Genomic DNA, 12,762 nt, shown 5'->3' with positions numbered 1-12,762 from the left:
ATGAAAGAGCAACATCATCGATGGGCTGCCTCTTAGATGCACCCCCACTGGGCCACAGTGTCCAGGCTAGAACTTTATTTTTAAAAACCTATTCTACATAAACATTTTACTTGTATAAGAACAACCTTTTCACTTTTCCAAAAGTTTACCTTTTTTCCTAGGTCTTCTTTACTGTATCCTAGAAGTTGAAGGTATTTTCCACGAGAATCATCTTCAAAGTTTACCTTTAAAAAGACATATTCTTGAAACAAAGACCTGCATATAAAGGCCTAATTTTTAATTAATTGATCAAATTTCAAGTAGAATTATTAAAAATATCTAACATCTACTATATCAACTGGAAGGTTCACTTTAAGAAAGAATCCAAAGAATAGTTTTTCTTTAAATATATATTTTTTAAATAATAAGAATACTTCTAATTATCCTGGTTGAATAAAGCTTACTTTTAAAACTGTAATTTTTGTAAATACAAACTAACTCATGTCCAAAGGCTATATAAATGCAAAAGTCACACTATGAGGAACATTCAGCATCCTAAAACTCTTTCCCAAAATTAATATTTGATAAGAATATATATAAAAATAAACTATAATTTTAGAATTTTACCATATTGATTCAAGATCTCTTTTGTTTGGAAAATTCATTATCAAGAATAGTCATTCCAGTGGAGGTAAATGACCAACCAGAAAATTCTATTTGTTACTCTACTGTCATAAATGCAACTCAGTGAAAAGGATGAGAAATGCCTCCAACCTCTCTCCTCTATATCTCTTCTGTCTTTTCCCATTTTCCTTAACTGGATCTATCACAAAAAATAAATATTCTATTTTTTATTATAGAATAATAGACTTATGCTTTTATGTATACTAAGTGCTATGTTCTAATTTTCAATAGGTCTGGTGAATATTATATCCTTCTCACATAAGGTCATCCATTATATTGATTTTTACTTATTAAAAATGTACTTCATATTAGGCTTTTAAAAAAGAGAAGGGGAAAAAAAGAGAAGAACTCCTGACATAAAAAGTTAGGTCATGTGCTCTTCATAAGGATTCCTTAATTTCATCACATTATTCTAATTGTTTCTTTAATAGGAAGGCAGATTTAGAATATAATGGGAGTAGTTAAATTTGCAAGTAATGAAATAAAATTGTTTTAATTCCAACTTTACCTTCAAAAAGGACCACACATTTTTTTCAAAATCCGACTGAGAAGCATCAATTTTTTTCTGACAATAATTGACAAAGCCTTGTGACTGCACGACCTGCTGAAGTTGGTCTGATCGGCTGAGGAATTCCTTTTCGGTTACAACCTGACTAATGAACACGTGCTGCTGCAGCTCAGCTCCCTGCTGAGATTGCACTTTGACATTCTCAAAGGTAACCAGTTTGCCTCCAAACTATAAAAGAACAAACAAACAAAATCAATTTGAACCACAAGGATGTGGCCAGAAAACATGCTATTGTAAACATGCTAACAGAAAGAATTGTGACCTAAATAAATACATATCCCTTTGGATAAAGTTAGCTGACACATACTCCCATACCCCACAAGTTGACCCTGTCTTCAATTATTATTCCTTTTCACAAAACCCACCTTCTAGATAAAAATGTACTACTTACTGTGCCCCAATTTCTCACCTACTTCATTTTATTAACTTCCATATGCTCAATGCTACTTCCCTTCAAGGCCCAGGCAATGTCATCACTTCTTCCATCCCAGATGCCTTCAGCGTATTATATATCTTTTGATTCAACTATTCTCTTTTGATTCAACTGTTAGTAATATGTATTTGCCTCAGATGCTGTTCTAGAGTTTTAGAAGATGGCAGAACAGGCCACTCTTGCAAAATATACCATTTGACATAATGATAATTTTGAGCTAATGATTACTTGAAAACGAGCAGGAACAAGGCACTCTGACCTTTTCTTTTCTTCCTGAAAGTAGGAGATGAAACTCCCATATAAGAGCTGCTCTCCCTATACCAAGAGTAAAGAAACATTCTTATCACCAGAGATGAGAGTTAAGGCTGAGAGAAATCTATACCAACAGTTGTTAAATAACAATGATCTCCCTTTAGTCTCTTTCTATATTTTTACTTTTCTACAATTGCTATCTGTTCAACCTAGTATATAAGCACTTAGACTTTGCCACTTTTTTGAGTCTTTTCTTTTTTACTTATAAAATTTTTTACTTATTTTAGAGAGAAGACAGGGGAGAGAGAGAGAGAAATAAAGAGAACATCAATGTGAGAGAGAAACATTGACTGGCTGCCTCCTGCATGCAGCCCAACCAGGGACTGAACCAGAAATCTGGGTATGTACCCTGACCGGGAATGGAACCCGCCACTTTTTGGTGTACGGATGATGCAATAAACTGAGCCACACCAGCCAGGACGACACAATTTATCTTACTAAATATTTAATATATTAAAAGTGTTTGTTATGTCAGGCATAACAGGACATCCCCAGACATAAAACATAGCCACTATCCTTAAGAAACTAACATGAAAATAAAACTGGATACAAGCACAGATAAGACCATGATATGGAACTTCACAGAAGGGCAAAAAGCACTGGGTTTTCTCAAGTTTTAGGGAAGTTTGAGAAAACTGCACCCAAAAGCAAGACCTAAACTGAATTTAACAGGATGATTAGGTTTATTTAATTGGTTCTATGTATTATCATTATAATGTTACATTATAAGAATGTAAATGCTGTTTGCTAGCCATCAGTTTTTTAAATCATCCAAAACAAATACAGCAAACTTAAATATCGCTACTGAAGATAATAAAAATATTTTTAAAATCTTAGTAATTTAATTTATAAACATTGAAAGAAATAAAAAATTTGGAAAGGTTAAAAATAGAAAGTATAGCCCTGGCTGGATAGATCAGTTGTTTAGAGCATCATCTCAATATGCCTGGGGTTGATGCCTGGTCAGGGCACATACAAAAATCAACGAATGAATGAATCAATAAGTTCAACAACAAATGTGTGTGTCTCTCTCTCTCTCTCTCCTAAGCTCAAAGTGAAGAAGAGAAGAAAGGACACAACCTCCACCAAAAAATCTCCAAAAAAAAACCCCCATAAAAGGAATGAAAGAGGAGATGCAGAAGGAAGACAGGTTTAAAAAGGTAAAGGGAGAGATAGATTGTTGTTGTACAATGTGAATGTAGTTAATGTCACTGAACTGTTATGTTTTAAAATGGTCAAAATAGCCCTGAGCAGTTTGGCTCAGTAGTTGAGCATCAACCGTAGAACCAGGAGCTCATAGTTTGATTATCCATCAGGGCACATGGCCAGGTTGCTGGCTCAATCCCCAGCAGGGGGCCTGCAGGAGGCAGCCAATCAATGATTCTCTTTCATCAACGTTGTTTCTATCGCTCTCTCCCTCTCTCATCCCCTCTAAAATCCATAAAAATCTTAAAAAAAGAAAAAAAGGGAGTAGATCCCACTTTTCCTGAGAAGCCATTTTAAATGAAGAAAAAGTCACAGACACATTTCAAACTCAATCTTCTTCCATCAGAGTGATCCTACAATAACATTTTTCTATGATAAGTCCTTTGTGATTATGGACCATAAAAACAAATCCACCTACTGAAAAGGAAGCACCAATAGGCCTTCGGATCCATTTGGGTGGCTTCTTCAGAGGCAACACTATACTATGCTGAGCAGCCTGCTGAGGAATTTGTAATGGAGGAAGGGGCTGTCCTGTGCCAAAGGGATCAAGATTTCCAAAAGATGATGAAAGCTAAAAAAAAAAATAATAATAATGTGAGTATTTCTAACTTGTACAAGACATGTTTTCAAGTTATATTCAAGAATTACTTTATCACAGTTATCCAATTAATCAGTATTGCTGATCAGTAAAATCATTTTCAAACTAATTACATAATAAGATGATAAAAAAACCTCAACATTTCCTATTACCTTGTCAGCTTGTTTCTGCCTCAAGCCATCTGTACTCCCTCCCATGATAGAGTACACACTGATACGCCCATCAAAGGAAGCAGCTGACAAGACAGCAGGATTTCTGGGACACCACTGAATATCAAAGCACCACTGTGTGTTGGTGGGGAGTTCATATAAGACCTAGGCAAAAGTTAGAAGATACACCTGAATTAATATGATCAACAAGTACAGCTTAAACATTTTTTTTAGAAAGTGTCTTTAGCCAAGAAAAACAAGTATAAGAATTTCTTTAAAGTACAAGAAAGTCCATTATGATAGTCTGTTATGATAAAAAAGGAATGCTACTCAAAATGTCGGCCACATTTGGAATAAGTACATCTTAAAAACTGAAGTTTTTATTGATGTATCTGAAAGACCAGAACACTCTATTAGAGTTAGCTTATTAGACTCTAAAAGATCACTAGTGTGTTATCCAACCGGTTTTGTTCACCAAGATTTAAACAACCATATTTCGACTATTTGAAGACCAAAATGTAAAAATAATCTTGAGAAGGAAGAATTCACTGAGAAATTTGGCTTTTGGTCAAAGCGAGAAAACAAGTACACATCGTTCTTATTACGGTAAGATCAAAACAGAATTCAGCATAGACAGTGTTTTAGAAGGAAAAGAATATTGAATTATTATAAAAATGCCTGATATAAGACCTTTACAATGCAATAACTTTTGCTAACTCAAAATTAGTGTGATAGTAACTGATGCTCTTCAAAGAGCATAGGTTTTGTGGCATTAAGAAAGGGAATGAGGAGTTATTGTTTAATGGGTACAGAGTATCAATCCGAGAAGATGAAAAAGTTCTGGATATGGACAGTGGTGATGGTGGTTCAACAACGTATACTGAACTGTATACCTAAAAATGGCTAAAATGGTATGTGCTATGTGTATTTTACCACAATAAAAGAATACATATAATATGCATCTTGCAAAAGAAAAAGAAATAAAATTAGTTTAACTTTGGGCTTATGTAACATTTAAAATGTTTTATTTTATAAGAAAACAGAATTAAGTGTAAAGGTATTTTAGCCTGCATGTCTTTCATGCTTAAATTGATTGATAAGGCCCTAACTGGTTTGACTCAGAGGATAGAGCATCAGCCTGTGGACTGAAGGGTCCTAGGTTCGATTCTGGTCAAGGGCATGTACCTGGGTTGCGGGCACATCCCCAGTAGGAGGTGTGCAGGAGGCAGCTGATCGATGTTTCTCTCTCATCGATGTTTCTCTTTCATCGATGTTTCTAACTCTCTATCCCTCTCCCTTCCTCTCTGTAAAAAATCAATAAAATATATTAAAAAAAATAAACTGATTGATAAGATTCAAAGTTTCATAATATTTCAATCACCTGTGTATTTTTAATTTGCCTTTGAATAAAAAAATCTACATTGTTTTAGTTTCAGAATGCATGAAAGTTTATCACTTCAAAGTCTGATAAGCACACAAACTAATCAAATGCAAAAATTTCATTTTACCAATTTACATAACTGAGAAAATTAGAACAATAATTTCTATGAATTTTGAACTCACCTGGGAAGGCACAGTGTAAAATGCAAGATTTTTATTATTTGGTGTATAAATCATGTAATATAAGACAAAACTTATTTTAATTTTTTTCCCTTGTCTCTCCTAACTTTAATGTTTCTACATTCTTACAGACATCACTCCATCTGAAAACTTTAAATCACAAATCAAGTAACAGAAGTACTTGTTTTAACATTATAGATTAAAACCTATTGAAGATACTTTTTATTTTTTACTAGTATTCCATCAGGGTAACTAGCAAAGTACTTGCAATAATCTAACAATTTTTAAAAAGTAAAAGTTTATAAAAGTTATAATTAAAATCTGCAGCCTCTTGCCCAACACTGAAAGGAGAACCATTCAATTATTAAAAATAATAGTTAAAAGAAAATTTTAGTATATAAAGCAAAGCAAATAAAATTATATTTATACAGTATTTACATTTAATAAGGTAAAATGTCCTACATCTAAATTTCTATAGGTAAAACATATAAATTTATATTACAAAGTATTATATTCGTACTGTATAATTCACAAAAGAGGATCAAAACCCATCTCTACTGGTTTCCAGAAGTCAAAGAGGATCTTCAGGAATGGCAGAGCAGGAAAAAGAACCAACCCTTGAACACTCCTACTTTGAAGGCACTGATTTACAGAAACCACATGTTAAATACATCAGTCCAAGTATTTCTGAGTCTAGGTCAGTGGTTCTCAACTATGGCTGCACATTAGAATCACCTGGGAATCTTTTTAAAATCCTGATTTCTTTGTGATGGGGTGGGGCCACAACATTAGTAACAAATAAACAGAATTTCCGGAGGATGGGGCCCAGAAAAGATTCCCAGGTGATTCTAATGTGCAGCCAAGGTTGAGAACCATTGGTTTAGGTAAACACCTTTTATTGTAAATGGGGGTGGAGTATGATTACTAGTTTCAAATATACTATTTCAATGACTAATTTTCCCAGATGACACAACTGAGCTTAGATAATGTTCCTGATAAAAATCTCCAATAGATTAACATTTCACACATACCTCCACCTACTTTCACATGTCCTTAATTGTAATAATGCAATAAAGAATCCATGTGAAAAATTCCTTATTCAGGTAGAGATAAAATATTATGATAGCTATAAGTCTATGAAATGTTTCCTCTCCATACCTCTCCTGTGTTTGGGTTGGAGCAGAGAATCTTAGCATCTTTTCCACAGCTCAGTAACAATTCAGGATCTGCCATGCTCCAAGCAATTGCCAAAATTCCCCTTATAAAAAACACAAATAAATGAAGAAATTTTAAGCTTGAAAAAAACAAATCTCCAAATTATTTCTGTGTAAGCTTTAAAGACACACACTGCTAACAAAAATATAATTTCATATAATCTATCTGGAAAGCAATTTAGTAATGCATATGCTCTTTGATCATCACAAAGATATATACTAGTAATATAGTGTGCAGTGTATATTAGCAAAAAATAAAAACAAATGCCCAACATGAACTGTGTAATAATAAATTACAGATCATCTTTAGATGAGAAAATGTGTAGTTAAAAATTCTGTTGTAGCCCTGGCCAGTTTGGCTCAGTGAGTAGAGCATCGGTCTATGGACTGAAGGGTCCCAGGTTCGATTCTGGCTAAGGGCACATGCCTGGGTTGCAGGCTCGATCCCCAGTGTGGGGTGTGCAGGAGGCAGCCAATCAGTGATTCTTTCTCATCATTGATGTTTCTATCTCTCTCTCCCTCTCCCTTCCTCTCAGAAATCAATAAAAATATATATATATTAAAAAAAGTTCTGTTGGAGAAATCTATTTCTATTAAATGGTGTTCATAAGTAATGAAAAAATGTTATGCACATAAATTCATATAAAATATGTAATCACATTAAATATTTACACATATATGTATATGTAAATAAATACAGATATGCACAATAAAATGTTTTACTTACAAGTAGGTAGGAAATATAACTATTTCACATTTCTTCTTTTTGTCTACATTTTCTAGCTTTTGTTAGAGAAGTTCTAGCATAGGAAATATTTTTTATTGATTTAAAAATTTGGCTCATAAAGTATTACAGATCCAAATGCCAAAGAACTGATTCTATAGTTCTTTTTGTGTTTTAACTTTTTATTTTTATCCTAAGTATAACAAAAGTAGTATTTTTGGTAACTTTTCTGAAAATTCAGATTAGAATAGAGGGTATTATCCCACCATCACACACATACAAAAAATTATTAAAAGTGTGTCTTTTCTATACTCATGCCTTTGTTGGGAGGAAAGTAAACATTATCATACTATGAAGACAATACTAGAAACTAAAATTTAAATACCAGATACTAGAAAATATTAGATACTAGAAAAATACTAGAAACTAGATGTATATTTGCATATTTCTTAAAACAAAAACAAATTAATATCCCTCAATTCTCCTGAAAACATCATAGTAGCTAAGCCAATGAAGTGTTTTTCTTTCCCCCAAAAGTTGTTTTTAATTTTATATTTCTTACAATTTAAGTTATATCAGAATCAGAAAAGTATGGTACAGGATAAGGACCCAAATTGTTTATGACTTTTGTTTCCAACAGTTTATTTTTTTTAAGTTAAAATCTTTATAAAAATTATAAGGACAGTGTGATGTATACCCTAATACTTCTCACCTAGATTCACCAATGGGGCCACATTTACTTAATGTCTTTCTCTCTCTGATCATTTGAGGTTAATTGCCAATTTTATGACATCTCATCCTTACACTTATCTCCAGGGATAAGAACATTCTCCTATATGGCTACAATACAAATACATACTGAAAATACTTATTATTTATATGTAATACTTTAAAATAATATAGTTCATATTTAAATTTCCTCGATAATGTATTTTGTAACTACCTCCCCCCTTTATAATTCAATCATACATGTCAAGAATTTCAAGGCATGTCAAGAATGCCTTTTAAAAAAAATCCATATAATATTTAATATCACATTTTAAAGAACATTTAGGATTTAGATTTTTTTTTTTGGATTTAGATTTTTTTTTTTTAAATCACAGAATGGTAGATTGGAAATAACCCTAAAAATCATCTAACCGCCCTAGCTGGTTTGGCTCAGGGGACTGAGCGTCAGCCTGCGGATCCAAAGGTCCCAGGTTCGATTCTGGTCGAGGGCACATGCCTGGGTTGCGGGCTCGGTCCAACATGCAGGAGGCAGCCAATCAATGATTCCCTCTGATCATTGATGTTTCTATCTCTCTTCCTCTCCCTTCCTCTCTGAAATAAAAATATTAAAAAAAAAATCATCTAACCCAATTCTTACATTTATTAGAGGGAGAAAATTGAGAATTAGAGAGATTAATTTTCTCCTGGCACCCAGTATGGATTTACGCCTTGCTAAATTATGACCATTCCTAAAATCGTCAGTATAATGTAGCGTTAAGAGTATGAACTCTGGCCGAAACCGGTTTGGCTCAGTGGATAGAGCGTCGGCCTGCGGACTGAGGGGTCCCGGGTTCGATTCCGGTCAAGGGCATGTACCTGGGTTGTGGGCACTTCCCCAGTGGGGGATGTGCAGGAGGCAGCTGATCGATGTTTCTCTCTCATCGATGTTTCTGACTCTCTATCTCTCTCTCTTCCTCTCTGTAAAAAATAAATAAAATATATTTAAAAAAAAAAAAAAAAAAGAGTATGAACTCTGGCCGAAACCGGTTTGGCTCAGTGGATAGAGCGTCGGCCTGCGGACTGAAAGGTCCCAGGTTCGATTCCGGTCAAGGGCATGTACCTGGGTTGCAGGCATATCCCCAGTGGGAGATGTGCAGGAGGCAGCTGATCGATGTTTCTAACTCTCTATCTCTCTCCCTTCCTCTCTGTAAAAAAATCAATAAAATATATTTAAAAAAAAAAAAGAGTATGAACTCTGATGCCCTGGCTGGTGTGGCTCAGTTGGTTGGGCATCATCCCGTGCACCAAAAGGTCACCTGCTCAATTCCAGATCAGGGCACATAACTAGGTTGTAGGTTCGATTCCTGGTCAGGGTGCATATAGGAGGCAACCGTTTGATGTTTCTCATATCGATGTTTCTCTCTTTCCCTCTCCCTTCCTCTCTAAAATCAATAAAAACATATTTTTAAAAAAGAGCATGTTCTCTGAGATCAGAACGTTTGGATTGGAAGTCAGTATTTGAGTTATGTGATTCAGGTCAAATTTAAACTTGCTGAGCTTCATTATCTAATCTATAAAAGGGGCTAACAGTACTTTCACCATAGATTTGTTATGAGGATTAATCAAGCTAATATTTAAAGTACTTGCATACTTTACATGTTATATAAGTGTTAGTTGTCCTCCCACTACAATGTAAGCTCCCTGAGGGCATACATTTTTGTCTATTATATTACCAAATCCTAGCACAGTAGTTGGTATACAGTAAGTGTTCAATAAGTATGTGTTACATGAATTTTTTAAAAAAACCTTATCTACATGAGAAAAATATTAGAACTTCTCAAAACCATTCATCTATATATATAAAAGCCTAAGCGACTTAACGACTGGTCAAACGACCTGTCAACCAGTTGCTATGATGCGCACTGACCACTAGGAGGCAGATGCTCAATGCAGGAGCTGCCCCCTGGTGATAAGTGCACTCCTACAGCCAACCTTCCATGGCCAGCCAACCTCCTGTAGCCAGCCGGCCCCCTGATCTGCCCTGATGGGGGAGGAGCTGGCCATCCAACCTCCTGTGGTCCCTCCCCTGGCCGGCCGGCCCCCCAATTGGCCCCAATTGCTGGCCAGGCCAAGGGACCCCACCAGTGCATGAATTCGTGCACAGGGCTTCTAGTCCTATCTAATAATAGACAAACATGGTAATTGACTGTACCTTCGCTACACCTCCCATTGGCTAATCAGCATGATATGCAAATTAACCGCCAACAAAGATGGCAGCTAATTTGCATACTGCAGGCAGGGTGGGTCAGCGCCATCCCTCCTGCCCTGCTGCCATCCGGGCCTGCTATCTGTGACCCGGGGCGGCGGGCATCCTGTGTGTGACCCAACCCAGGGCAGCCGGGCGGGGCAGCAGCGATCCGCCGGCCTGCCCAGGCATCCCGTGAGCGACCCGACTCAGGGCAGCGGGGGAGGACAGCGTGGCTCCTCTGTCACCCCAGCTTCCTCATCACAGCTCCCTTGGGGGCCTAAAGCCTTTAGTCGGATATCCCCTGAGGGCTCCCTGGCTGCCAGAAGGATGTCTGACTGCAAGCTTAGGCCTGATCCCCTGGGGAGTGGGCCTAAGTCGACAGGTGGACATCCCCCAAGAGGTCCTGGACTACAAATGGGCACAGGCCGGGCTGAAGGACTTCCCCCCCCCCACCAGTGCACAAATTTTTGTGCACCGAGCCTCTAGCTCTTTAATAAAAAGCCAACTGAAGTGCAACATTTAAATAGGATTACGTTTTAATGGGATTCTTTTCTCCTTTAGAAGGAGCTCAAGGAGAAGTCAAAAACTTTAAGCCTTCTTAGTATGCAAATCCACTACACAGCGGGAAAAGGGATTTAAAGTTTTAGTTTATACATCCCTAAACAGGAAAGAAAAAAAAAACACCCAAAAGTACTTAGAAAATCCTGTGACATTAAAAGGGATTTGTTTCTGTTTGAAAACATTGAACAAATATACATAAGCTCCCTGGCTACCTAAATATCAATGATGGAAAATTTGCCAAATTACTAATTAAATTTAACGTGACTAAAACTAACATGAGAGCCCGGCTGGAGTGGCTCAGTGGTTGAGCGTTGACCTATGCACCAGAAGGTCACGGTTTGATTCCCAGTCAGGGCACATGCTGGGGTCTTGATCCCCAGTAGGGGGAGTGCAGGAGGCAGCCGATTGATATTTCTCTCTCATTGATGTTTCTATCTCTCTCTCCTCCCATTCTCTCTCTAAAATCAATAAAAATATACTTAAATAAATAAATAAGTTAACATGAGAAGATCCTCATATCTTTTTAGCACATCCACACATTTATTAAAACTGAAAGCAAGCCCTAGTTGATTTGGCTCAATTGATAGAGCATCAGCGTGTAGACCAAAGGGTCCCTGGTCGGGGCGCATACAGGAGGCAACCAATCAATGTGCTTCCCTCACTCTTCCACTCTCCCTAAAAATCAATGGAAAAATATCCTTGGGTGAGGATTAATAAAAAACAAAACAAAACAAAACCTAAAAGTAAAATGAACCACATACTTTCTCAAAAGTGTTTCCTTTTAAATTAAAATAAAAAGAAAACAAACTTTTCAATTTTGCTTGACATTGAATGTTATGCAAGACTCTTCATAATTATGATGACCCTAAGAAAGAGCAAACTGTATAAAGTCAAGAGTTGTCCCAAGGTGTTGTGATCTACTGGAATTTTGATCTATTAATTATTACCTGAAATAAGTAGTGGAAAATCCTCTACACATTTTTGTGTTCTTATGACATGATTTGGTAACCATTTTGGGGTACAGAAAATTAGATAACTACTGCTTAAAATAATAACAAACCATTTATTTACACTAACATTTACAAAAAATAGAAACAAAGTAGATTCTCTAGTTTAATAAAAATTATCTGATAAATCAAAATAGTAAGTAAATATGTTTTTAAAAATAAACAATTATGTTCGTTGAAAGAGCAGCATGATACCTGGCATGGTTTTCTAGGACACGGAGTGGAGTAGAGGCAAAGCGAAGATCCCACACCTGGACCACTGGTAACCTATCATCTTCAGATGCAAGGACCATCTGAGTAGCAACTTCAGGATGCCACGCCAACCCAGAGCAATGCATCTGCAGACAGTTAAGGCTAACATTTTTATCAGTCATATTATTTTATGAAAAGCCAAAATGAACTTAAGGAATATGCCTTTGTTGAAACAAACAGTAAAAAACATCAGCTCAGGCTTAGTCTATTTAAAAAAAACACACAAAGTATCTGGGTGGAGGGAGAAGAGGGCATAGGAGGGATAAATGGGAATAAAAAAAGACTTGCTTTGGGGTGGTGAACACACAATACAATATACAGATGATGTATTATACAACTTTACACTTGAAACCTATATAATTTTATTAACTAATGTCACCCTAATAAATTCAATAAAAAAGTAAACAAACCTCCCAAAATCTAAAAAGTATTAAATTTTATTAAACAATCTTGAACAGTAGTCTTAAAAGTAAAAAGTTTAAATGTGTTCAATTCATCCAGCTATTTGATACATAAAGCAATTCTAGGGCAGAACCTGTTTTGCTGCCAAAAATGTAAC

At 35.9% G+C, this 12,762-nt stretch overlaps 1 protein-coding gene across 48 annotated transcripts in view; it reads right to left on the bottom strand.

Annotated features, from left to right (window-relative positions):
• The window catches only part of SEC31A (SEC31 homolog A, COPII coat complex component), a 90,008-nt gene that overhangs the window by 38,301 nt on the left and 38,945 nt on the right, over positions 1-12,762 (bottom strand). For all 48 annotated transcript variants that reach the window (XR_009448820.1, XM_059666845.1, XM_059666855.1 and 45 more), the window contains 6 exons: positions 12,147-12,289; positions 6,648-6,747; positions 3,933-4,094; positions 3,601-3,753; positions 1,172-1,399; positions 150-224 (listed from right to left, as the gene is read on the bottom strand). Coding sequence is in view for 47 of the 48 variants with exons in the window: in XM_059666845.1 (XP_059522828.1) it covers positions 150-224; positions 1,172-1,399; positions 3,601-3,753; positions 3,933-4,094; positions 6,648-6,747; positions 12,147-12,289 (861 nt within the window). In the remaining variant the exon portion in view is untranslated. The remainder of the gene's footprint in view (positions 1-149; positions 225-1,171; positions 1,400-3,600; positions 3,754-3,932; positions 4,095-6,647; positions 6,748-12,146; positions 12,290-12,762) is intronic.

The sequence above is a fragment of the Myotis daubentonii genome, chromosome 1, assembly GCF_963259705.1.
Source record: "Myotis daubentonii chromosome 1, mMyoDau2.1, whole genome shotgun sequence".
NCBI classification, from domain to species: Eukaryota; Metazoa; Chordata; class Mammalia; order Chiroptera; family Vespertilionidae; genus Myotis; species Myotis daubentonii.
Note: the sequence above shows the minus strand (reverse complement) of the source record. Positions and strands in the feature narration are given on the sequence as shown.